General features: G+C 40.5%; 1 protein-coding gene and 1 pseudogene across 7 annotated transcripts in view; both read right to left on the minus strand.

Moving 5' to 3' along the window:
- ACYP2 (acylphosphatase 2) overlaps positions 1-25,894 on the minus strand; it is a 355,520-nt gene that overhangs the window by 156,127 nt on the left and 173,499 nt on the right. The window contains exon 1 of one of the 7 annotated variants that reach the window (XM_008254402.4): positions 24,536-24,842. The exons of 4 other annotated variants lie outside the window; for them this stretch is intronic. In XM_008254402.4, the coding sequence (XP_008252624.1) occupies positions 24,536-24,677 (142 nt within the window). In that variant the 5' untranslated portion in view covers positions 24,678-24,842. Of the gene's footprint in view, positions 1-24,515; positions 24,843-25,894 lie in introns of those variants that run through there. 2 more of the 7 variants (XM_070069128.1, XM_017340779.3) reach the window with 2 other exon arrangements.
- On the minus strand, positions 5,827-24,672 carry LOC127490320 (centromere protein R pseudogene; annotated as a pseudogene).

Raw genomic sequence — 25,894 nt, forward strand, 5'->3', positions numbered from 1 at the left:
CACAAGTCCTTGGGCCCCTGCACCTGCATGGAAGATCAGGAAGAAGCTCCTGGCTCCAGGCTTCGCATCAGCACAGATCCGGCCATTGTGGCTAATTGGGGAGTGAACCAGTGGATGGAATATTTCTCTTTTTCTCTCTCTGCCTCTCCTTTTCTCTCTGTGTAACTCTGACTTTCAAATAAATAAATTAAAAAAAAAATAAATTGGAATAAATAAGCCATTGTAGAGCCACACAAATGGTATTACTCAGCAATAAAAGGAATCAAATATGGATACAAGCAATAACATGTATGAATCACAAACACATGATGTAAACGAAACAAGCCAGACTGACACATAATATGTAATTCCACATTCTGGAAAAGGCAAAACTACAGAGACAGAGAACTGACTGCTGGTTGTCAAGACCTGGGAGAGAGTGCTATAAAGCGGCACAAAGGAATTTTTTGGAGTGATGGGACTGTTGCATATCTCAGTTGTAGCAGTAGATACATGACTGCATGCAGTTGTCAAAATCACCGTATTGTATACTAAAAATAGTGAATGTCATTGAAAGTAAACTATAACTTCATTGAAAAAACATTCAAAAAATTGCTTTGGGAAGTCCCAGGGGCTAGATTAAACTGATCTCCACAGAGATCAAAAGATACTGCTTCTTTTTTTTTTTTTTTTTTTTTTTTTGACAGGCAAAGTGGAGAGAGACAGAGAGAAAGGTCTTCCTTTTGCCATTGGTTCACCCTCCAATGGCCGCCGCGGCCAGCGCACTGCGGCCAGCACACCGTGCTGATCCGATGGCAGGAGCCTGGTACTTATCCTGGTCTCCCATGGGGTGCAGGGCCCAAGTCTACCCACAGCAACTATACAGAAGAGATCAGTAGACTAGATATTTTATAAGCAGATTTATAATAATGTTTCCTGACATTAGTGTATTATAGTATCGAATGACTATGAATAAAAAGAGCAGTGAAGCAATAAAAAAGGACAGTAACACAAATAGAATTTTTACAGGGCTATAAAATATTGCAAAAGATATATATATATAAGATGTGCAGGAATGATGAGTAGCAAGTATTGATCTTCAGGAGACTCAGAAAGGCAATCTGTTATATAAATGGAGGAAAAGACATTAAGTAGTAGACATAAAAAAAAGTGGCAGAAAATTCAGGAAAGTTCAGGTCAACCAGAAAATGCTGAAAAGAGAGAACTAGACAAAAGTGTATAGTCTTCTTAATACTTTATCCCTTTTATTATTATTTTTGTTCTACTTAATACTATTGGTTGAATTCTGTAATTAACACACAATTATTCTTAGGTGTTTAAATTTAACTGAAAAGTGATCCCTGTTAAATATAAGAGTGGGAATAAGAGAGGGAGGAGATGTACAATTTGGGACATGCTCAATCGGACTTGCCCCAAATGGCAGAGTTAGAAACGTGCCAGGGGATTCCAATTCAATCCCATCAAGGTGGCATCTACCAATGCCATCTCACTAGTCCAAGTGATCAATTTCAGTACACAATTGATCACACTGATAGGTCTAAGAGTCAAGGGGATCACATAAACAAGACTGGTGTCTGCAAATACTAACTGATAGAACAAAAAACGGAGAGAATGATCCAACATGGGAAGCGGGATACACAGCAAACTCATAGAATAGCAGATGTCCTAAACAGCACTCTGGCCTCAGAATTAGCCCTTAAGGCATTTGGATCTGGCTGAAGAGCCTATGAGAGTATTTTAGGCATGGAAAGCCAAGACACTCTGGCAAAAAAAAAAAAAAAAAAAAAAAAACCTAAATGAAAGATCTCTGCGGGTGAGATCCCAGTGGAAATAACGGGCCATCAAAGAAGGAGGTATCTTTCTCTGAAGGGAGGAGAGAACTTCCACTTTGACTATGACCTTGTATAATACGATCAGAGTCGGCAAACTCAAGAGGCTTCCATAGCCTTGGCAACTCATGACAAGAGCCTAGGGAGATTTTGACGCCATAAACAAGAGTGTCAATTTGTCAAGTCAACATAGGAGTCACTGTGCACTTACTCCTCATGTAGGATCTTTGTCCTTAGTGTGCTGTACATTGAGATTTAATGCTATAACTAGTACTCAAACAGTATTTTTCACTTTATGTTTCTGTGTGGGTGCAAACTGTTGAAATCTTTACTTAATATATACTGAATTGATCTTCTGTATATAAAGATAATTGAAAATGAATCTTGATGTGAATGGAATGGGAGAGGGAGCCGGAGATGGGAGGGTTGTGGGTGGCAGGGAAGTTATGGGGGGGAAAGCCACTGTAATCCATAAGCTGTACTTTGGAAATTTATATTTACCAAATAAAAGTTTAAAAAAGCGTATAGTCTTTTTATCACGAGTGGGGGAATTTCAGAACATAGTAATATGCTGACCAAGTAAGTAGATTGAAAGTTTTGGTCAAGGCCATATTATGTATATTCCCCTCTGAGTTCCTCAACAGTGAGCAGCTTCATATATTAGGATAATGAAAAGAGTAAGTACATGCAACTGAAGTAAACATAAATTGGAAACACCATCTCTCCCCTATTCAGAGTGGTCCATGAACCAGCAGTACCAATAGCACCTTAGAGGTTTTTTTTTTTAATTTTATTTATTTTTATCTACTTGAAAGCCAGAGAGAGAGAGAGAGACTGGGAGACAGAGAGAGATTGGGAGACAGAGAGACAGACAGATCTTTCATTTACTGGTTTACTCCCCAAAAGCCCACAACAGCCAGGGCTGGAATTCCATCCCAGTATCCAACATGGATGGCAGGGGCCCAAGCACTTGTGCCACCATTTGCTTTCTCCCAAGATACATTAGCAGGAAGCTGGATCTCACCACACCATACCTACTGCCCCCTGAGAGTTTCTAAGAAAATCAAATTCTCAGACCTACACAAAGAGAAACTCCACAGGTTGAGTCCAGAAATCTGGTCTTAACATTCTCAGCTGATTCTTATGAATCATTCTCAGCTGATTCTTATGTCCACTAAAGTTTAGAATTAATACTGGTTCCATGTTAAAGGAAAATCTGGGAGAAGTTTGAAAAGGGCTTATATTTCAGGTCAAGAATTGCATCCCAAAGGGAAAAACTAAACTCTTGCAGGGTACTGCAAATGTGATGCAGTGCTGTGGTTCAAGTTGGTATTGAGGATAAACCAGGTACTCATACTTGCATATCCATGTTGCCACACCTATTTTACAAGTCAATGGCAGCACTGTATGAAAGAACAATGGTGCTCCCTCTCCTGTACCCTAATTGAACCTGGTGTTGGAGCAGCCTAGGCAGCCTGTAGCTTAAATTGCTCCCTCCACCTTTACTATTTTATTTTTTGACAGGCAGAGTTAGACAGAAAGAGAGAGACAGAGAGAAAGGTCTTCTTTTTCCGTTGGTTCACCCCCCAAACGGCCGCTGCGGCTGGCGCACCACGCTGATCCGAAGGCAGGAGCCAGGTGCTTCTCCTGGTCTCCCATGCGGGTGCAGGGCCCAAGCACTTGGGCCATCCTCCACTGCACTCCCTGGCCACAGCAGAGAGCTGGCCTGGAAGAGGAGCAACTGGGACAGAATCCGGCGCCCCTACCGGGACTAGAACCCGGGATGCTGCGGCCACAGGCGGAGGATTAGCCTATTGAGCCACAGCACCGGCCCACCTTTACTATTTTCTGCAAAAAATACTGGACCTTTCCAGAGAAGGCAGCTGAGGAATGGTTCTCCAATGAAGAGTAACATTCTTTCAACATGTATGAGTCCTAAGCAGCCATTCTACCACCTACTCACTGATGGCAACAAAAGGCCATTAGCTTGTCATAGGGTTTGAGGAACTCCGACCATTGATTACATGTTGTAGGGTTAAGGAAATCACCTACTCCAATCTATTGATGGAATATTTTTCTGACAGACAATCTAATCATCAAGGAACTGTAATACATGTAACAAGCAAGCAACTAAATGCTGTTTATTCACATGACATATTTATTAGTTGTCTAATTCTAAGAGCAAAGAATGAGATGAATATATGAGGCACAATCCCTGCATTTAGGAATTTAAGTCCAGTGAGAAAGACAGACAAGTAAGCTGGCAATTAAAATACAGAACAGTGACACGTTGCAAAATGCAAAAGCCTAGGTACAAATGGGAGTTTAGGGAACAGACACATGACTTAGGTGATTTTAAGGCTGGCTTGTTGAAAAATGAGTCCTAGAACTGAGACTTCAATCATGAGCAAAAATAACTATGATGAGAATAGAATAATATTACAGATGGAAGGGAATCTACAAAGGCCTAAAGTTGAAATTTTGGCATATTTGATATCACACATAGTTAAATTTTGAAAACCATGTATTGGACTCATTTTCTAAATTATTTCTAGGCCCCAAACCTCACTGAAGACTTACTGAAAAATAGTTTAATTCTGTTCCAACTGTTTCTTAGAAAAAGTAGTAGTAATGTTTTTATACCCAAAGATACTATAATATACTGTTTGAACTTCCTTAACTAAGCTCCCTTCTTCCAGTTCTGCCCTCCTAGGCAGTAGTATATTCCTCATAAAGTAACTAAGGTGGTTTTCTTAAGTAAAATCAAATCATTTCCTTCTTCAGCTTAAAACCCACTAGTGGCTCCCCATTACATTCAAATTAAAATATATTCTGGTTCATATTCTGGTTACCACAGCCTCCACTCCACCTCCTACTGTTTGCACCACCTTTCAGTACTCCTTCCCATCAAATTTGCCTCCTTGGGCTCCTTAAACGTGACAAGCATATCCCTGCTTTGCGTCCTTTGCATTTATTATTCCTTCTGCCTGAAATGCTCTTCCTGCATTGCATTATTCATCTCTCTGAACAAATGCCTCCCACCTCCCTAGAGGAATATTCTCTAACCAATCTATCTAAAACAGAAATGCATGCACAGCACTCATTGCCATATGATTGCATATTTGTTTACTCTTTGATTTCTTGTCTTAACTGTAAACTGTAAGTTACACAAGGACTTATTCACCACTGTGTCCCCAGCACCTAGACCAAAACTTGGAGCATAGTTGTTCAATAAATGAATGTAGGAAAAAACAGCTGATAAAATATTTAAGTGAAATATTTACCTACACTATAATAATTCATCATTAATATTGCAAATACACATGTAACAATACTGATCAAAATTTACATTCAATTTCAGAATGACAACTGTGTATTTACTGCATTCAAAGTTCTGGAAACAATCTCAAGAACTAAATTTTGATTCTAGCAGAGTTTTCAATAACAAATAGTGATTGAAAATATAATATACAGGGGCCAACGCTGTGGCCTAATGGGTAAAGCCGCCACCTACAGTGCCGGCATCCCATATGGGCACCAGTTCAAGTCCCGGCTGCTCCACTTCTGATCCAGCTCACTGCTATGGCCTGGGAAAGTAGTAGAAGACGGCCCAAGTCTTGGGGCCCCTGCACCCACATGGGAGACCTGGAAAAAGCTCCTTTCTCCTGGCTTCGGATCGGCGCAGCTGCAGCTGTTATGGCCAATTGGGGAGTGAACCAGCAGATGGAACCACCCCCCACAACCCCATTGTGTAACTCTGACTTTCAAGTAAAAATAATCTTAAAAAAAAAAAAAAGAAAAAGAAAAGAAAAGAAAATATAATATACATATGTATTATATATAATAGATAATAAATATTCCTTAAAAGATAGCAAGAAGTTATAAGATGATACCCAAGTTGACAATAGGCATATCTATAATATATGTATAAGAAAACGTAGTTGCAGCAGCTAAAAGAAGAAATGATTACATTAGTTGTCTTATGGAACACACACAATTTGGAATAGGAAACTAGAGCAGGTTATAGTGTTTATTGTTTTTTTTTTTAAGTATTTTCATATAAGCTTTACTCAGTCTATACACAAATGTCAAAAGTACACAGAAACATACGGGATACAAAGTGTATGTCAACATCCTTCTTTACATACTGGCTTACATTAAACGGTCAAAGAGAAATGTATTATTTACATTGAGATTACCTCAGTAATTACTGGTGTGTGCAGAAAGTTTAAATCAGCTGCAAGAAATCTTATCTAAACCTTCACCTGCCTCATGCTATGAGCTGGTATTTACTGGGCAGATTAATTACAAACATTTCTTCTGTTCCTTTAAATATGATCAGGCAGATGCAAAGGCTGGTGCTCATAGTAAGTGCATTTCTTCTCAGGGGTTTTGTGAGGAAGTCCTGAATTCTTTTCAAACAATTTTTGTTTTGTTACTTTTATCAAAATTTCTTCTTACTTAGTTCCTTGGTTTTTTTCCATTTCTCTTTTTAAGAAGCAGGATGCACAGGAAATAGCAATGAGATTTTCGAGCTCTCTATTGCCTTTAAAAGCCTGTATACTGTTTGAATTCCGCATTATCTCCACGACTTTGTCTGATGATTTCTCAACGTTAGACAGCACTGTCATGAATTTATCACTGACTTTTGTTGTAGATTCCTTTCTTCCCATTAAACTGAGGTGATTCAATTTTCTTCTCTTTCCATTTGATGGTTCATTTCTGTCCTCTCCTTCTTTAGAGCTTGTGGGAGAAGTAAATGGGCTCATTTGACAAGTTCTGGTTGTTGGTGAATAAGTTGCAATCCTTGTGATTTTTGAAGGCTCAGATGAATTTGCTTCCAACTTCAGTGATCTTTTAACAGGCATTCCGAGATCCAAAGATGCACCCCTGCCACTAGCTGGAACCAGCCAAGAATGCTCCAGAGCAAAAACCGGTGTTTATTGTTTTTCATCACCAGCCCTTCTGTACTGTTTTTTAAAAATCCATGTACATATGTTAATATGACTTAAACTTCCAAAGTTTTTAATTTAAAAGTATTTTTACAGTGAATGGTAGGGACACACACCCATACATTTACTAAACAAATATGAAAACAATAGATTATAGATTGTCACTTAAGTTTGAGATATAATTTTAGGCTAAGTTCGTAATGCTTCACAAACTGGGTAGAAGTGCTACTCATTACTTTATGCAGTGACAGAGGAAAAAATATAAGATGGATAAATCATATAAAAGATTCAATATGTACTTAATAGAAATTTAAGTTATCTTGATTATAATGGTTTTAAGTTGAGACAATAGAAATCAGTCTTTTTCTAACAAGTCCATTTGTGTCACTGCTTTGGAAAGAATATCAACTATGATGTTATTTATTTTATTTAACATATGAACATCTGTGGCAGACACTATTAGCTGCATACACAAAATCCATTCTCCCCTTCTTTTCTAACAGAATTCTGATTTTACAGTGGTAGCAATGTGTCCTTCTATGTTGCCCAGTCTTCCTTACAATAAGGAGAGGTTAATGAGATCTAAGCCAAGTTGTTGGTTGAGGCTTTCTTCAACAGCAGCTGACTCAGCCAGAGGTATTGCACTTATGCCCTCTCTTTTCCTGATTATAGTGTGAATATGAAGATTGGAGCTACAGCAGCCATCTTGAAACCATGAGGGAAAGACAAAGGACATCAAAGACTTTAGCTCTGACTTGCCATGTTTAAGGTGCCAGGAGGCAGGGGGAGAAGTGGGATATAGAGTGAGGAACAGGGAATGATTGCTAAAAGGAAGGGAGGAGATTGTTCTTTTGGGGGATGGTAGGTGGTAGTAATAATTGTGAAACATTATGAATATTCTAAAAACCACTGTAGGAAAAACCACTGTATATTTAGTGTTATATAGCTTGTATCTCAGATTTTTAAAACTACCACAAAGCAGAAAACAGGGCTATGATGCAGTCCCTCCTACCTCTATCAGCAGAACAAAGGCAGGCATCCTCCAATTTCACTCCCCAAGACTTTTCCCTTCACTCAGTATCAAAAACCAAAAACAAACAAACAAACAAAAAACTACAGTGCATATAATCTTGAATTATTACATGCAGAACTAAACTAGATTTTACAAGTCATTTTTGGGGGAGAAAGCTTCTTTCTCCTTACCAGTAGTTCCTCCCATGAGAAGGAGTATCCATTAGCGTTACATTCCTGGCCACTGTCTACCCTACTCCTGACTCCTCCCCAGCAACATGCAGTGACTCATTTGTGGGTAAGTTTACAAGACAAAACATGCAACACCCAGCCAGGTACTGCTTCTTCCTCCTGCTGGGAGCAAGTTTCTCACAGGGATCAGACCTTCTGCTCTGCCCTGGTGTAGCCCTGCCTGTGCCTGGGCGGGTGTGTTCAGTTCTGCAGTCAAGATTATTACAAAGTCCACCTACCTACAGACATGCATCACATCCCAAAAACTGCTTTACTCTGTCTTCCTTGTCAATAACTCACATAAGGAAGAGAGGTGTTACTCTGGGGCTCCTCAAATTACAACACTTATTTCAAAGTCTTAGAAGCAATGCGTACCTGAATCTGTGATTACTATGGACTGGGAAGGGGCCGGGAGTGGCAGGAGGTTGATAATGGGCACCAAAATGCAGTCAGATGAAGGTAATAGGTTCTGGTATTCCACAGACCAGTATAGTTAACTACAATATGCAATAAAGCTAATGGAAGCTCTAATAGCCTGAATTATGCTATGTTTATCCTTTTTTTTTTTTTTTTTATGGCAGGAGCCAGGTGCTTCTCCTGGTCTCCCATGGGGTGCAGGGCCCAAGCACTTGGGCCATTCTCCACTGCACTCCCTGGCCACAACAGAGAGCTGGCCTGGAAGAGGGGCAACCGGGACAGAATCCGACGCCCCGACCGGGACTAGAACCCGGTGTGCCGGCGCCACAAGGCGGAGGATTAGCCTAGTGAGCCGCGGCACCGGCCATGTCTATCCTTTTTAAATACCGCACTATACCCTTACAAAATGTACACATATTTCATGTTTATCCAAAATTTTTAAAATAAATACAAATAATTAAAAAAAAACACACACACAAAGAAGCAATATGTGACAAGGGATCTCAAGACCTACAGGCCATTAACTTTGCAAAGAAGTGAACCATGAAGGAATCAACTGTCCACAGCTCAAACACACTTGAAATTTTCTCAGACAATTCCTGAGAGTCCCAGTCTGCAGTTTAAAACATACTGTGCAACCAAGAGACATCTATATAGGGAGAAAAAGTGAAGGTAGAGACAGACTTTCTGCAGTTCATCACCATCAGCTTGCATCAAGCACTTTCAGGACACAGCCTCTACCGGAGAAGATTCTTCTATGGGATTTCATGACCTCCCTGCACGGCTTCCACCTCACTTGCCAAAGAGAAGGGAAGCTGATACGACACATGCAGGTCTTTTACAGACACACTGCTCCAGAAACTGGGACAAACAACAGCCCCTTCAGTCATGAAAAATGCAAGCACAATATGCTGTTCAGTCAAGGCTCACTCAGCTGCAACTGTTCCTTGCACTGTGAAAGGATGCATCAGTGAGAAACCTGAGGTGAATGTTTGCAAAGCAAATCATGCTGTAAGTTTACAAAGAAATGTTGGTATTTAAAGAAATTATAGGGGCCAGCACCATGGCACAGTAGGTTAATCCTCTGCCTGCAGCACCCGAATCCCATGGGGCACTGGTTCGAGTCCCAGCTGCTCCTCTTTCAGTCCAGCTCTCTGCTATGGCCTGGGAAAGCAGTGGAAGATGGCCCAAGTTCTTGGGCCCCTGCGCCCACGTGGGAGACCCGGAAGAAGCTCCTGGCTCCTGGTTTCAAATCGGCCCAGCTCCAGCCATTGTGGCCATCTGGGGCGTGAACCAAAGGAAGGAAGACCTTTCTCTCTGTCTCTCCCTCTCACTGTCTGTAACTCTACCTCTCAAATAAGTAAATAAAAATCTTAAAAAAAAAAAAAGTAAAGAAATCATAGGATGATCCTTTCATGAAAAATTATATTTTCATATCTGTCATGTACCCCTCCTCCTGGGATCTGACTGCATGTGTTGATTCAGAATGCAGGAAATGATCTAGTTACCACCTTACGGCACAACAGCCCTTAATGATTTTAAAGATCTTTAATTATTAGAAAAGCTTCCCTTACATGGAATAAAATTCTGCCTCACCTAACGTTCACATTAACACAGGGTCTGTTTTCCCCCGAGACACACACTGTGGTATCTTCAAATAGTTGAAACAGCCATCACACGTTTATCTCTTCCCTGAGCTCACTATCCCCAAGCACTTCAATTTAATTGGAGACAGTTTTAAAAGCCCACAGATACAGCCCTGTAAAGTACACAGAAACAAGCCACCAAGCTGACCTTCAAAATGTTATTATCATCATCTCTTGAGAAAACAGACATGTACAAAATAACGGCAGTGGAAAGCAGAATGGATGGGAGAGAAGTAAAAACAAGTAGAACACAACTCTAAATGAAGTAGGAATAAGGAACAAAGATGAGAGAGGGTATTAAAGTTAATGATATTTGATTTCTAGACTTGAATATACCCAAAATTTCAACCTCTAAAACACAGCTTTTCCTTTTACCTGTGCATGGAAGGAAAACTTGTCTAAATCATGTGGTACCTGACAAAGCCACTTCGTAATTCGTCCTAGCTTTTATGACTGGAGTCATGGGTTGTTGAGAGAAAGGTGAGAGATAAAGTGCCAGTCTCATCATACCATGTCAAGGGTGCAGACTATCAGTGTGACTTACCACTCTTTCTTTTTCTTTTTCTTTTTTTTTTTTTTTTTGCAGGCAGAGTGGACAGTGATAGAGAGACAGAGAGAAAGGTCTTCCTTTGCCGTTGGTTCACCCTCCAATGCAGATCCTGGAGGGTAGCAGTGATAGCTCAAGTAATTGGGTTCTTACCACCCACATGGGTGACCTGGATTGCATTACAGACTCCCAGCTTCAGCCCCAACCCAGTTCTTGCCCAGTCCTGGCTATTGTGGGCTTTTGAGAATGAATCAGCAGATGGGAACTCTGTCTCTTTGGTTGTTTGCTACTATCTGCATCTCAAAATAAATAAATAAGTAAATTAATTAATTAATTAATGTTTAAATCAAAGTCCATATTTATTCATATTTCCTTAGTTCTTACCTGATGTCTTTCTTTGTTCTAGGACCCCAACAAGGATACCACAGTACATTTTCAAATATTTTTTATTTTAAACATTTATTTATTTGAAAGGCACAGCATCAGATAGAAAGAGGGAGAGAAAAAGAGAGACAAGAGATATTTCATCCACTGGTTCACTCCCCAAATGGCTGCAATAACCAGGAATAGGCCAAGCCAAAGCTGGGAGCCAGGAAATCCATCCTGGTATCCCACATGGGTGGCAGGGGCTCAAGCCCTTGGGCCATCTTCCTCTGCATTCTCAGGTGCATTAGCACTCTGATATGGGAAGCCAGCATCTCAAGTGGTGGCTTCACAGGCTGTGCCACAACACTGGCTCCACCATATTACATGTAGTTGTCTCATCTTCTTAAGTTCCTTTAGCCTGTGAGACTCAGACTTGCCTTGTGTTGGATGACCTTAGCAATTTGGAAGAGTACTTTGAGGACTTCAAGGTTAAGTACTCTGTAGACTGCTTCCTAATTGGCATTTTTGTCATGATAAGACTGGAGTCATGGGTTGTTGAGAGAAAGGTGAGAGATAAAGTGCCAGTCTCATCATACCATGTCAAGGGTGCAGACTATCAGTGTGACTTACCACTCTTTCTTTTTCTTTTTTTTTTTTTTTTTGCAGGCAGAGTGGACAGTGATAGAGAGACAGAGAGAAAGGTCTTCCTTTGCCGTTGGTTCACCCTCCAATGGCCGCCGTGGCCGGTGCGCTGCAGCCGGCACACTGCACTGATCCAAAGCCAGGAGCCAGGTGCTTCTCCTGGTCTCCCATGGGGTGCAGGGCCCAAGCACTTGGGCCATCCTCCACTGCACTCCCTGGCCACAGCAGCAGAGAGCTGGCCTGGAAGAGGGGCAGCCGGGACAGAATCCGGTGCCCTGACTGGGACTAGAACCTGGTGTGCCGGTGCCGCTAGGCGGAGGATTAGCCTGTTGATGACTTACCACTCTTGATGTTACCTGATTCACATTGCTGCAGTAGTGTTTGTCAGGTTTCTACACTGTGAAGTTTCTTTCATCCTTTCTATTCTCTACCTTTAGAATTCTCCACTTTCTCAAGAACTTTGGTGGCACTGGGGATCCTGGGATGAGAGTCAACGGAGCTTGGCACTGAGCCTGTGTTTTTAGAGAATTTGTTAACTGTGGCATGCCTTAAAATATACTACAGATGTTTAATTCTGTTTACATGTATAATACATTATAGTATAATACAATCTGAGAATTTGGAAGGGAAATTGTTTAATAACTGATTGTATGTATGTAGATAAATTCATGCTTTACTAGCTCAGGTGAATACATATGGGACACCTAGAAATGCACTGTGGCAATCTAATGGTTTACATGTAGTGTAGAAATTCACCAGTTTGCTTCTGCCAATATTAACTCAATTTTACAATAGGAGTAGCTTTTTGGAGCACTATATACTCCAAAAGTATATATATATATATATATATATATATATATATACACTTTACATATATATATATACTTTACATATATATATATATATATATATATACATATACATATATATAAAGAGCAGTTTTCTTAAAATAAAAGCTAGGATAGGCCGGCGCCGTGGCTCAATAGGCTAATCATCTGCCCGCGGCGGCCGGCACCCCAGGTTCTAGTCCCGGTTGGGGTGCCGGATTCTGCCCCAGTTGCTCCTCTTCCAGTCCAGCTCTCTGCTGTGGCCAGGGAGTACAGTGGAGGATGGCCCGAGTGCTTGGGCCCTGCCACCCGCATGGGAGACCAGGAGGAAGCACCTGGCTCCTGGCTTCTGATCAGCGCAGTGCACTGGCCGCACTGCGCCGGTCGCAGCGGCCATTGGAGGGTGAACCAACGGAAAAGGAAGACCTTTCTCTCTGTCTCTCTCTCTCTCTCTCACTGTCCACTCTGCCTGTCAAAAAAAAAAAAAAAAAAAAAAAAAAAAACAAAAAACAAACAAACAAAAAACAAAAAACAAAAACAAAAAAACTCCAGTTAGCCAATTTAATTCATGGATGAATTTTCCATATAGGAAAGTTAAATCACTTCCCATTTTTGTTTTGTATTTATATCATTGAGATCATTTTCATAAAGGATGTTTTCCACATGAATATTTTAATGACAATTTTATTTATTAATCCACATTTTGTCTATATTAAATGTTCCCAATGACAGCTTCCTTCATTGTGAAATAACTTTCATAGCCATTAAGTCTAAAAAGCCAGTGTTCACTAAGCTTTAGCTATTCAATATTTTTAAATTAACTGAATTCTACAATGTTCTCTTTAATTTCTTTCATTTTATCTTATGAAAGTAAATTGTTGGCCGGCACCATGGCTCACTTGGCTAATCATCCGACTATGGCGCCGGCACCCCAGGTTCTAGTCCCGGTTGGGGCACCGGATTCTGTCCCGGTTGCCCCTCTTCCAGTCCAGCTCTCTGCTGTGGCCCCGGAGTGCAGTGGAGGATGGCCCAAATGCTTGGGCCCTACACCCGCATGGGAGACCAGGAGGAAGCACCTGGCTCCTGGCTTCGGATCAGCACAGTGAGCCATCCATAGCAGCCATTTGGGGGAGTGAACCAACGGAAAAAAAAGACTTTTCTCTCTGTCTCTCTCTGTCTAACTCTGCCTGTCAAAATAAATAAATAAATAAAAGAAAGTAAATTGTTTATAACTTTTGACAATTCATTGTTAATTATTTCTATGTAATCTTTATTACCCCGATAAAAGGCTAATGGCTTATATTTATTTCTTAAGTAATAACTAGAAAATGGTGAGTTTTGTGAAACACACACTGATATAATGAAAGGGGCTGTGCCAGCACGTGACAGAGATAGTTTTTCTGAGTGTGCAAACTACTTACTGACCAAGTTTAACTTCCCTGTCTTCAAAAGGACAGTCAAAACATCATCAGAGCCATGAGAAATGATCCCAATGACCAGAAGCAAATGTCCTGCTTCAGTCTGTATGTTCAGTATGTAAATTAGGAAGTAGGCAAAGTACAGGATGAAAGGGTCTTGAGAAGAGAACCAATAGGAAATATACACTGATTAAAAGCCTGGACTCTAGTATAAAAACTGTCAAGGTTCAAATTCCAGCCTCATCACTTAATCCTCAGTGTTCTGAAAAAGTTACTTACTAGTGCCTCAATTTCTCCATCTATTAATTTAAAAAAAAAATGGTTGAAATCACAAGATGAGAATTAAATACTACACTGCACTTAAAATTTTAAGTACAGAGCTTGGCATACCATAGATTGTCAGGGAATACCAATGTAGATGTGAGCAATAAATGATGATGATATTTTACCACATACTATACTTCAGTAAATAAACAGTGAGAATTGCATTCCCTTCCATTTAACGTACTTCAAACTGTAGGAGCTACTGCCCTGAAGTTAAATTTTTAAACCCTACTATCTTAGTATTATGCATTTCTTTCTTAAAAATATATAGTTCTAGGGCCGGCGCCGTGGCTCACTAGGCTAATCCTCCACCTTGCGGCGCCGGCACACCGGGTTCTAGTCCCAGTCAGGGCGCCAGATTCTGTCCCGGTTGCCCCTCTTCCAGGCCAGCTCTCTGCTGCTGTGGCCAGGGAGTGCAGTGGAGAATGGCCCAAGTGCTTAGGCCCTGCACCCCATGGGAGACCAGGATAAGTACCTGGCTTCTGCCATCGGATCAGCACGGTGCGCCGGCCACGGCGGCCATTGGAGGGTGAACCAACGGCAAAGGAAGACCTTTCTCTCTGTCTCTCTCTCTCACTGTCCACTCTGCCTGTCAAATATATATATATATATATATATATATATATATAGTTCTAAATTTTTACTTTAAAAACTTTTTACAGATATACAAATTTGTACATATTTATGGGATACTATGTAATGTTTCCTTAAATGTATACATTGTGTAATGTCCAATCAGGGTAAATATATTTATTCTTTCAAGAATTTAATGGTTCTTTATAGTGAAAGCACCCCAAATCCTCTCTTCTGGGTTTTATGTTTTTTAATATATACAGTGTATTATCCATAGTCACTACTATTCAACCAAACTCCAGAACTACTTAGTCCTATCTTTCTCTAACCTAGTTACCATTAATCAATATTTCCCCATCCTCACCTCCTCTATTCCCTCCCCAGCCTCTTGTTTTCTTTTCTTTTCTTTTCTTTTCTTTTCTTTTCTTTTCTTTTCTTTCTTTTTCTTTTTTTCTTTTCTTTTTTTCTTTTTGACAGGCAGAGTTAGATAGTGAGAGAGAGAGAGACAGAGAGAAAGAGAGAAAGGTCTTCCTTCCGTTGGTTTACCCCCCAAATGGCCGCCATGGCCGGTGCACTGCACTGATTTGAAGCCAGGAGCCAGGTGCTTCCTCCTGATCTCCCATGCGGGTGCAGAGCCCAAGGACCTGGGCCATCTTCCACTGCACTCCCGGGCCACAGCAGAGAGTTGGACTGGAAGAGGAGCAACTGGGACAGAATCTGCGCCCCAACTGGGACTAGAACCCGGGGTGCTGGTGCCACAGGCGGAGGATTAGTTTAGTGAGCCATGGCACCAGCCACCACCATTATATTCTTAACTTCTATGAGATAATCTACTTTTTAGACTCCACATTAAGAGTGAGATCATGTGATACTTGTGTTTCTTTGCTTGGCTTATTAACTTTAATATAGTGACGTCCAGTTCCACCCATGTTGTTGAAAATGGTAAGATATCACCCTTTTTGAAGTTGAGTAGCATGCCACTGTGTATGTGTACCATATTTTCTTTATGCATTCATTAGTGGATGGACACACTTAGATTGTTTCCATTCCTTGGGTATTGTGAATAGTGCTGCAACAAACATTGGAGGACAGATGTCTCTTCAACAGATGTGTTTCTTTTCCCTTGGATATATACTCAGTAACAGGATTGCTGGATCATACGATAGATTTATTTTAAGTTTTTTGAGGAATACTATTTTATTATTTATTTGAGAAGCAGTGAGAGAAGAGAGAGACAGAGCTTCCATTCTCTGATCTGTGGTGGAATGAGAAGGCCATGCCAAGATGGCCGCTGGCAAACGAGCAAGTGTCAGTTACTCAGGAATGGCTTTGGAACCCACCTGGCAATGGATCCTGCCTGGCAACAGGCTGTGATTGGATGGCTTTGGAAACCACATGGCAAATGGAGCCTGCCTGGCAACAGGCTGTGACTGGATGGCTTCAGATACTGCCTGGCAACAGGCTGTGATTGGTTAGGGCATAAATTGCCCCTTGACTGGATTGGCTGCCTTGGCTATTTAAGCTGCTGTACTAACTGAAATAAACGAGTCTGCAGGCTGCTCGCCTCTGGTCCACTCTCACCTGACTCCCAGGGTCTGTGTGGTGACTTCGTGCCTCTTGCTCCCACCACGCTCCTCCTCTCAGGACAAAGCCACCTCAACACTGGTCTACTTGACAAACGTTCACAACAGCTAAAACTGAGCTGAGCCAGGTATATGGCAGGGCCAGAGTTAGTAGCCAGGAATGCAATCCAGGTCTCCCACACCAGTGGCTCAAACCCAATTAAGTGAACCATTACTGCTGCCTCCCAGGGTCTGCACAGGTTGGAAGCTGGAGTCTGGAATCAAAACCAGAATCAGAGCTGAGAATTAAATCCAGGCACTGCAATATTGGACACAGGCTTTGTAGCTGCTATGCTAACCACTCACTCACCTACACCTCTTTTTCTATATTTTTATTGCTGCCTCAAATTGATTTTCAAATATCATATAACCACCATCTGCACAAAAGTATAAACTTAAAATTAGTAAAAATATATGATGTATTACCAGAAAATGTCATATAATAGAAAAGTACAAGAGAGATATGTAATCAAATCCCGTCTGTCAACTAAGGGCCTATCCAAGTGATGGAACCCCTGTACCTGTTTTCTCCTTGTTAAAACAGGAATAAGACATATATCTCACAAAACAGTGACAAGAATTAATAACAGTGAGGTGCTCAGCATATGAACATTCCTAGTAAATTTCACACATGTGTGAGCACACACAAGCACACACACACACAGACACATGCATGCAAACATGCAGTCACTAACTACTGCCATTTCTGTCCAGTGGACCAAATACTTTGTCAAATAATCATTGCCATCAATTTCATATTTTATATAATGCATTTCAGTGACTTTTTATGCCATTTTTGAAATCACTGTACCACTCCTCTGAGTGTTCCCAAAATCTTTCTTTCGTTTCTCTTTTTTTGTAAGATTTATTTATTTATTTATTTATTTTGAAAGTCAGGATTACAGAGAGAGAGAGAGACAATGCTTCCACCTGCTAATTCACTCCCTAGACAGCTTCAATGGCCAGCACTGAGCCAGGAAGAAGCCAGGAGCCAGGAGCCAGGAGCTTCATCTTGGCCTCCCCCAATGTGGGTGGAAGGGGCCCAAACAATTGGGCCACCTTCCTCTGCTTTTCCCACACCATTAATAGGCAGTGGGATTGGAAGTGGAGCAGCAGGAATGCCCACATTATAGGAGGCAGCTTTACCCAATACCGACAATGTGGCCCACCAAAACCTTTCTAAAGGGTACAAATCCATAGATAATTTTAAGAGACTCAGTCTCCAGATCTTCGAATTGCATTTGTATTCTGGAAAACTCATCTAAGATGTGTTTGAGACCTGCTTGCCCTGATTCTCCTTTCCTACCACCCTTTCCACAGTCACCTTTTGAAAGCCAGGCCCTTATCAAGAAGAGCACTATGTAATGATTAAAGGATCAATTCAACAGGAAGATGTGACTATATAAATATATATGCACCCAATGCCAGGGCACCTGGATATTTAAAACAAATGTTAATGGATCCAAAGGGAGACATAGGCTCAGATACAACAGTAATGGAGAACTTCAACACCCCACTTTCAGCAATGGACACATCAACTAGATAGAAAATCAAAAAAGGAACAACAGAGCTAATCTACACTATGGACGAAGTGGACCTAACATATCTAAAGAATCTTTCATCCCACAGTTGAAGAATATACATTCTTTTCATTAATACATGGAACTTTCTCTAAGAGAGACCATATGCTAGACCATAAAGCAAGTCTCAGCAAAGTCAAAACTATCAAAACCATACCATGTATCTTTCTGACCACAACGGAATGAAGCTGGACATTAACAACTCAAGAATCTCTAGAATATATGCAAACACATGGATAATGAATGAACAGTGGGTCATAGAAGAAATCAAAAAATTTCTGAAAATGAGTGATGATGACAATACAACATATCAAAACTTATGGGATATAGCAATAGTGTTAAGAGGGACATTTATAGCAGTTGGTGCCTACATCAAGAAATTAGAAAGGCACCAAATGAATGAGCTATAAATGCATCTCAAGGACATAGAAAAATAACTAAACTCAAAATTAGTAGGAGGAAAGAAATTATTAAAATTATACAAGAAATTAAAAAATTGAAACAGATACAAAAGATCACTAAAATTATGAGCTGTTTTTTTTAATAAACAAAACTGATACACCATTGGCCCAAATAATAAAAAAAGAGGGAGGAAAAAAAATCAATAAAATCAGAACTAAAAAATAAAATACAATAGATACCACAAAAATAAAAAGAATCATTAGAAATTACTACAAAGACCATCTGCCAACAAACTGGAACATCTAGAAGAAATTGATAGATTCCTGGTCACATACAATTTACCAAAATTGAGTCAATGAAGACATAGAAAACCTAAATAGATCAATAGCCAAGACGGAAATTGAATCAGTAATAAAGACCCTCCCAAAAAAAGAAAAGCCCAGGACCATATGGCTTCACTGCTAATTCTACCAGACTCTTAAATAACTAATTCCAATTCTTCTTAAGCTTTTCAAAACAATTGAAAGGGAGAGAATCCTCCCAAACTCCTTTTATGAAGCCAGCATGACCTTAATTCCTAAACCTGAAAATGATACAACAGAGAAAGAGAACTATAGACCAACAACCCTGATGAACATAGACACAAAATTCCTCAACAAAATACTAGTTAATAGATCCAACAACACATCAGAAAGATCATTCACTCAGATTAAGTAGGATTTTTCCCTGGTATGAAGGGATGGTTCAGCATTCACAAATCAATCAATGTCATACATCACTTTAACAAAGTTAAGAACAAAAACCATATGATTATCTCAATAGATGCAGAGAAAGCATTGGATAAAATATAGCATCCTTTCATGATGAAAACCTTAGGCAAATTGGGTATAGAAGGAACATTCCTCAACACAATCAAGGCAATTTATGACAAACTCACAGCTAGCATCTTACTGAATGAGGAAGAGTTGGAAGCATTCCCACTAAGATCTAGAACCAGACAAGTAAGCCTATTCAATATAGTCATGGAAGTTGTAGCCAAAGCCATTAGGCAAGGAAAAAAAAAAATCAAAAGAATACAGATTGGAAAGGAGGAAGTCAAACTATCCTTATTTGCAAATGACATGACTCTATATATAGGAGAACCAAAAGACTCCACTGAGAGAATACTGGAACTCATAAAAGAGTTTGGTAAAGTGACAGATATAAAATTAACACACAAAAATACATAGTCTTTATATACACCATTTCATGACTCGGAAAGAGTCCAATGAATTCTAAGATCAATCCCATTCACAATAGCTACAAAAACATTTAAATACCTTAGAATAAATTTAACCAAGGGGGTCAAAAATCTCTATGGCAAAAATTACAAAATGTTAAAGAAAGAAATAGAAGACAAAATAAAAAAATGGAAAAATCGTCCATGTTTGTGGATTGGAAGAATATAAAAATGTCCCTACTAACAAAAGCAGTTCACAGATTCAATGCAATACCAATCAAAACACCAAGAACACTCTCCTCAGATCTAGAAAAAAATTATGCTAAAATTCAAATGGAAACACAAGAGACCCCAAACAGCTAAAGCAATCTTATACAACGAAAAGCTGTAAGCATCATAATACCAGCTTTCAAGGCATACTACAGGGCAGTTATAATCAAAACAGCCTGGTACTGGCAAAAAAAAATAGACGAGTAGACCAATAGAATGGAATAAAAATGCTGTGAAATTAATCCATGCATTAATAACCAACTTATCTTTCACTCTTCAACAAATGGTGCTGGGAAAACTGAAAGTTTTCTATGTATGAAGTATGAAATAAGAGCCCTACTTTACACCTTACACATAAATCCATTCAAAATGGATCAAGGACCTAAATCTACAATCCAATAACATCAAATTACTAGAGAACACTGGAGAAACTCTGCAAGATATTCGCATAAGCAGTCTTCTTGGAAAAGACCCCAGAAGCACAGGCAATCAAAACCAAAATTGACAAATGGGATTATATCAAGCTGAGAAGCTTCTGCACTGCAAAAGAACACAGCAAAGAGGCAACTGACAGAATGGGAGAAAATATTTGCAAACTATGCAACTAATACAGGATTAATACCTACAATCTATAAAGAACTCAAGAAACTCAACAACAACAAAACAATCCAGTTAAGAAATGGGCAAAAGGGGTCAGTGTTGTCGGCATGTTGAAATGAAAAATATCTAGGAATAACTGCTGCTAAGTATCAATTGCTTTTTGCTTCTGTACTGTACTGCTTGCTCAATGACTTAATGTGGGATGCCCAGCATAAGAAAAGGTGGGGGGATAACTGTACCTCCATGACAGCTTTCACAAACTCCAAAAAGACAGGAATGCCCAATTCTCAGAAAACAAAACTTAGTAAATACTTCCTGAAATTAATGGTCTCCCACTTCCCTGTGTGACCACTTTCTTGTGTGAAGCATAGTCCCCAGACTGCTGAGATACACCAATAAATGCTCAAATTTAGGTAATTGCCATACAAAGAATAAGGAACTAGCATACGTGTGTGATGACAGATGTACTTGTTTACTCAAGCGTATAAAAACGCTGAGAAGGAGAGAGGCAGAGCTTCTCACTCCCGCACTGCACTATGTTGTATGTGTCGGTGGGAGCCCCAGCTAGCTGGCAATAAAACAATAAATCCTCTTGCCCTTGCATCTGTGACTGTATTCTGTGGGTTAATTGGGAAAGGTCTTGGACCCCATAATTCAACAGGCACAGCAGGTAAAGCTGCTGCTTGCAGTGTTGGCAACCCATATAGGGGCTGGTTTGAGACCCAGCTGCTCCACTTTCCAATCCAGCTCTCTGCTATGGCCTGGAGCCAGAAGCTCCTGGCTCCTAGCTTCGGATTGGTCCAGTTCTGGCTGTTGTGACCATTTGGGGAGTGAACCAGTGGACAGAAGATATCTCTCACCCTGTCTCCCTCTCTCCCTCTCTCTTGCTCTCTCTGCCTCTCTGTAACTCTGTCTTCCAAATAAATAAGTAAATCTAAAAAAAGAAAAAAGAAAGAAAAAGGAAAGAAGGAAGGAAGAAAACAGGCTGTTAGATTTAAAAAAAAAAAAAGGAAATGGACAAAGGACATGAGCAGAAATTTTTCAAAAGAAGAAATTCAAATGGCCATATGTCTATATGAAAAATGCTCAGGATCACCAGCCATCAGGGAAATGCAAATCAAAACCCCAATGAGGTTTCTCCTCACATCAGTTAGAATGGCTCTCATACAGAAATCTATAAATAATAAATGTTGGCAAGGATATAGGGGGAAAGGTACCTTAATCCACTGTTGGTGGAAATGTAAACTTGTGCAGATAATGTGTAAGACTGTATGAGGAGATACCTCAGAAATCTGAATACAGATCTACCATACAATCCAGCCATCCCACTCCTGGGAATTTACCCAAAAGAAATGAAATCAGCAGATGAAAGTTATCTATACCCCCATGTTCACTGAGCTTAATTCACAATAGCTAAGACATGGAATCAAATCAGATGTGCATCAACTGATGACCTGATAAAAAATTATGGTATATATACACTAAGGAGTAGTACACAGTGGGAAAGAAAGAAAGAAAGGAAGGAAGGAAGGAAGGAAGGAAGGAAGGAAGGAAGGAAGGAAGGAAGGAAGGAGCAAGGGAGGGAGGGAGGGAGGGAGGGAGGGAGGGAAGGAATTGTCTTTTGCAACAAAATGGATGCAACTGGAAACCATTATACTTAGTGAAATAAGCCAGTCTGAAAAAGACAAATTCTATATGTTTTCTCTGATCTGTGGTAACTAACAGAGTACCTAAAAGGTAATCTATGGGAATGAGATGGACACTTTGAGATTTGATGATTATTTACAGTCTTTGTCTTGACTGTTGAGGAACAGTGCTTTTTTCTTTATACTATTTGTTGAACTGTTTATGTAGTATAGGGTTAACCTTTTGAGTATAAAGTAAACTGAAAACAGATATTTGTAAAAAGTCAGAGTGGAGGGCCAGCACTGTGATGCAGTAGGATAATCCTCCACCTGTGGCACCAGCATCCCATATAGGCGCCGTTTCTAGTCCCGGCTGCTCCTCTTCTAACTCTCTGCTATAGCCTAGGAAATCAATAAAATATGGTCCAACACTTGGGCCCCTGCACCTGCATAGGAGACCTGGTGGAAGCTCTTGGCTCCTGGTTTCAGATCGTCCCAGCTCTGGCTGTTGCAGCCTTTTGGGGAATAATTCAGTGGATGAAGACCTGTCCCTCTGTCTCTCCCTCTCAGTGTCTATAACTCTACCTCTCAAATAAATAAATAAAATCTTAAAAAAAAAAATCAAGAGTGGGAATAGGAGAGGGAGGAGGAAGAAGGGTGGGAGCACAAGCAGGAGGGAGAGTTGGATGGGAAGGATCACTATGTTCCTAAATCTGTATACACAAAATACATGAAATTTGTATATCTTAAATAAAATTAAAAAAATCAATGACAAGATTTTGTAAAATTTCCTTGAATTTGTGGAACCTCCTCATCCCATTTAGTATAAAAGGAAGAAATTATTTTCAATAAAAATGTAAATCAAGTGGTTTAAAAAAGAAAGAAAAGCTCTTTCCAAAGGGCCTGTTTTCATTCTACCTTCATACATGCCCCAAAAGTATAAAAATATCCAGGATTTTAACATTTTCATTAAGAAGTGAATTTCTGGCCGGCGCCGCGGCTCACTAGGCTAATCCTCCACCTAGCAGCGCCGGCACCCCGGGTTCTAGTCCCGGCCGGGGCGCTGGATTCTTTCCCGGTTGCCCCTCTTCCAGGCCAGCTCTCTGCTGTGGCCCGGGAGTGGAGGATGGCCCAAGTGCTTGGGCCCTGCACCCCATGGGAGACCAGGAGAAGCACCTGGCTCCTGCCTTTGGATCAACGCCGTGTGCCAGCCGCGGTGCGCCAGCCGCAGCGCGCCAGCCGTGGCAGCCATTGGAGGGTGAACCAACGGCAAAAAAAAAGGAAGACCTTTCTCTCTGTCTCTCACTATCCACTCTGCCTGTCAAAAAAAAAAAAAAAAAAAAAAAAGAAGAAGTGAATTTCTGATACAAATTTACCTGGTTAACGTTTATCATACTTTTTAAATATATTTAGGATTTTTATTAATTTTATTGTGATAATTGTAATAGTAACTCAATCCAGAAGGACAATATTCAGAGCTTTATTGTAAAAAGAAATAAAGAGAAATCACTACATTTATCTACATGTATCTGTGTGTATATATACACACACACACTCACAGAGGTACTTCAAAAAGTTTACATAAGGTGCATATTACGAAAAACATTACATGGATTTCAATTTTTTCCGCACCAAAACAAGCTAATCTTTTCATCCCATTTTCATGCAACCCTTTTGAAGAACCCGTGTCCACACTGCAAAAAAAAAAAAAAAAAAGTATGATCCAGTGAATAAGAAATATGCAAATATAACAATGAGATAACACTTCGTAGGGGAAGTTAAACAGAAATCAGATTCACAGAGGAAAACAGATGACGTAAATTTCCCAATTTTAAGGAACTATTTTAAATGAATGACAGTAGATATTAAATCACTACAGCATTCCATTGGATGAGTTTCCAAGAGTGATGTAAAATTTTTAAATTACAAATATTAATATTTACAGTAAGACATTGTATTCGAAAAATCTAACTGTGGGATGAAACAAAAACTAAAGATAACTTAATTCTTTGAAGAGTTGGGAGGTGGGGTGGGGTGTGACCTCTGACAAGGTGAACTCTGAAACGCCCTCTAGACGTCTCAAGTCCAGGTAGTTCCGCTTCAAGTAAGGCTACCGCCAGCTCAAAACCCTGCTCCCTTTCCTACTCTAGCGTTCTCCGCTGCAGCACAGCACAGCGCTCCCTCCGCCACCCTTTAGACACCAGCGACCCTAGCTCCTCCCCGTTCCCGGTTCCCAGTCCCCGCCGTCCGGCGCAGGCGCGCTTCGCCTCTTTCCCACCCGGGGTGCTGTGTCATGGCCGAACGGAAGTGCCCTCCTCCTCCCTGCACCTCACCCCGGGAAAGGGCATCCTCAAGAAGGCAGGCGCTTTCCGCAGCTCTCCCCCTCCTCCTCCCATTACACTAGTTTGACCTGCCGTTGCAGGGGGTCCCCTACCCTGCACTCTCCCGAACACTTCGTAGTCCACGGATTTCAGCGGGCCGGCGGTAGACATGGCGGCGGCAAGCCCTCTGCCGAGAAGCCGGAGCGGGGTTCGGCGCGCGGCGACTGTAGCGGCCGCGAGAGAGAGGAGGCACATGGGACCGCTGGGCGCACCCCGCGCCTGTCACCGGCCCGGGACGCGAGCGCGCCGGGGTCACGCGTCGAAAGACGGCAAATGAGACGGCAGGCCCGGCAACCGGACGCCAGGAGGGAAGAGGTTGTTGGGCCCAGGCGTCCGAAGCCTCTGTCCCTGCGCCGGTGCAGCCGCGCTGGCTTCCCGGGAAGGATGCGCTGCCTCCGCCCTAACTCACCGGGGTTCCTTTCTCAATGTTTGGAAATAAAAATCGGATGTGCCCTGCCCGAAAATGCGTCCCGGCCTCCGCTATCTTTATTAAAGTATAATTGATGAGAATTGTATACTATTCGAATCTGTGGTGTACAAGATTGTTTTCATATGTGTACATGTGTATTGTAAAATTATAAGCTAATTAACATCCATCACCTCACATACTTGTTTGTGGCAAGAACATTGAGATTTAATTGTCAATTTTCAAGTGTATGTTATTAACTATAGTCCCCATCCTCTGCAATAGATCTATGTAAATTATTCATGGTAATTGAAACTTTGTGCCCTTGAACTAGTATCTCCCTATTTCCCATTCCTTCTTCAACCTCAAGATTTGCTTTTGAATTGCCAAGATAGAAATACTACCAATGTGCTCTTCCATGGATGAATGGACTAAAAACGTACGGAAAAGAAAACCATTTAGCATTGAAACAAGGTGTTTCTGTCAAAGTGACAATATGATGAATGTAAAGGAAACAAATATTACAGAGTTCACATATATACTGATTCCAAGGTAGTTAAAATCATAGAATAGAATAGTGTATATCAGAGTGTTGAGGGGTAGAACACATTGGTCAATAAATTCTGGTGTTGTGTTTTAGATTATGGAGATGTTAGTAGCATTGCTATGGCTGGATTTTAAATGTGTTACCATACAGAAATAGCAATTTTATTAAGTAATTATTATGGTACTTGGCCTGATAATTCCACAAAGCCTATTTTTATCAAACATTACATTGTGATAGCATATTATTTATAAATTTAAACAAAAATTTAAAAACTCACAGATTGTAGAATTAACTTATGAAAAACAATATCTAATAATATATTGTGGTCTGGAGATACATTGAAAGTTAAATCAGTCTGGAGATACATTGAAAGTTAAATCATGAAAATGGCTATATGTAAAATAACAAAAGAGCTGGCTATTGTAGTAAGGACAGAACAAGCACTAAAAAATGTTACTA

The sequence above is a fragment of the Oryctolagus cuniculus genome, chromosome 2 (genome assembly GCF_964237555.1).
Source record: "Oryctolagus cuniculus chromosome 2, mOryCun1.1, whole genome shotgun sequence".
NCBI lineage: Eukaryota > Metazoa > Chordata > Mammalia > Lagomorpha > Leporidae > Oryctolagus > Oryctolagus cuniculus.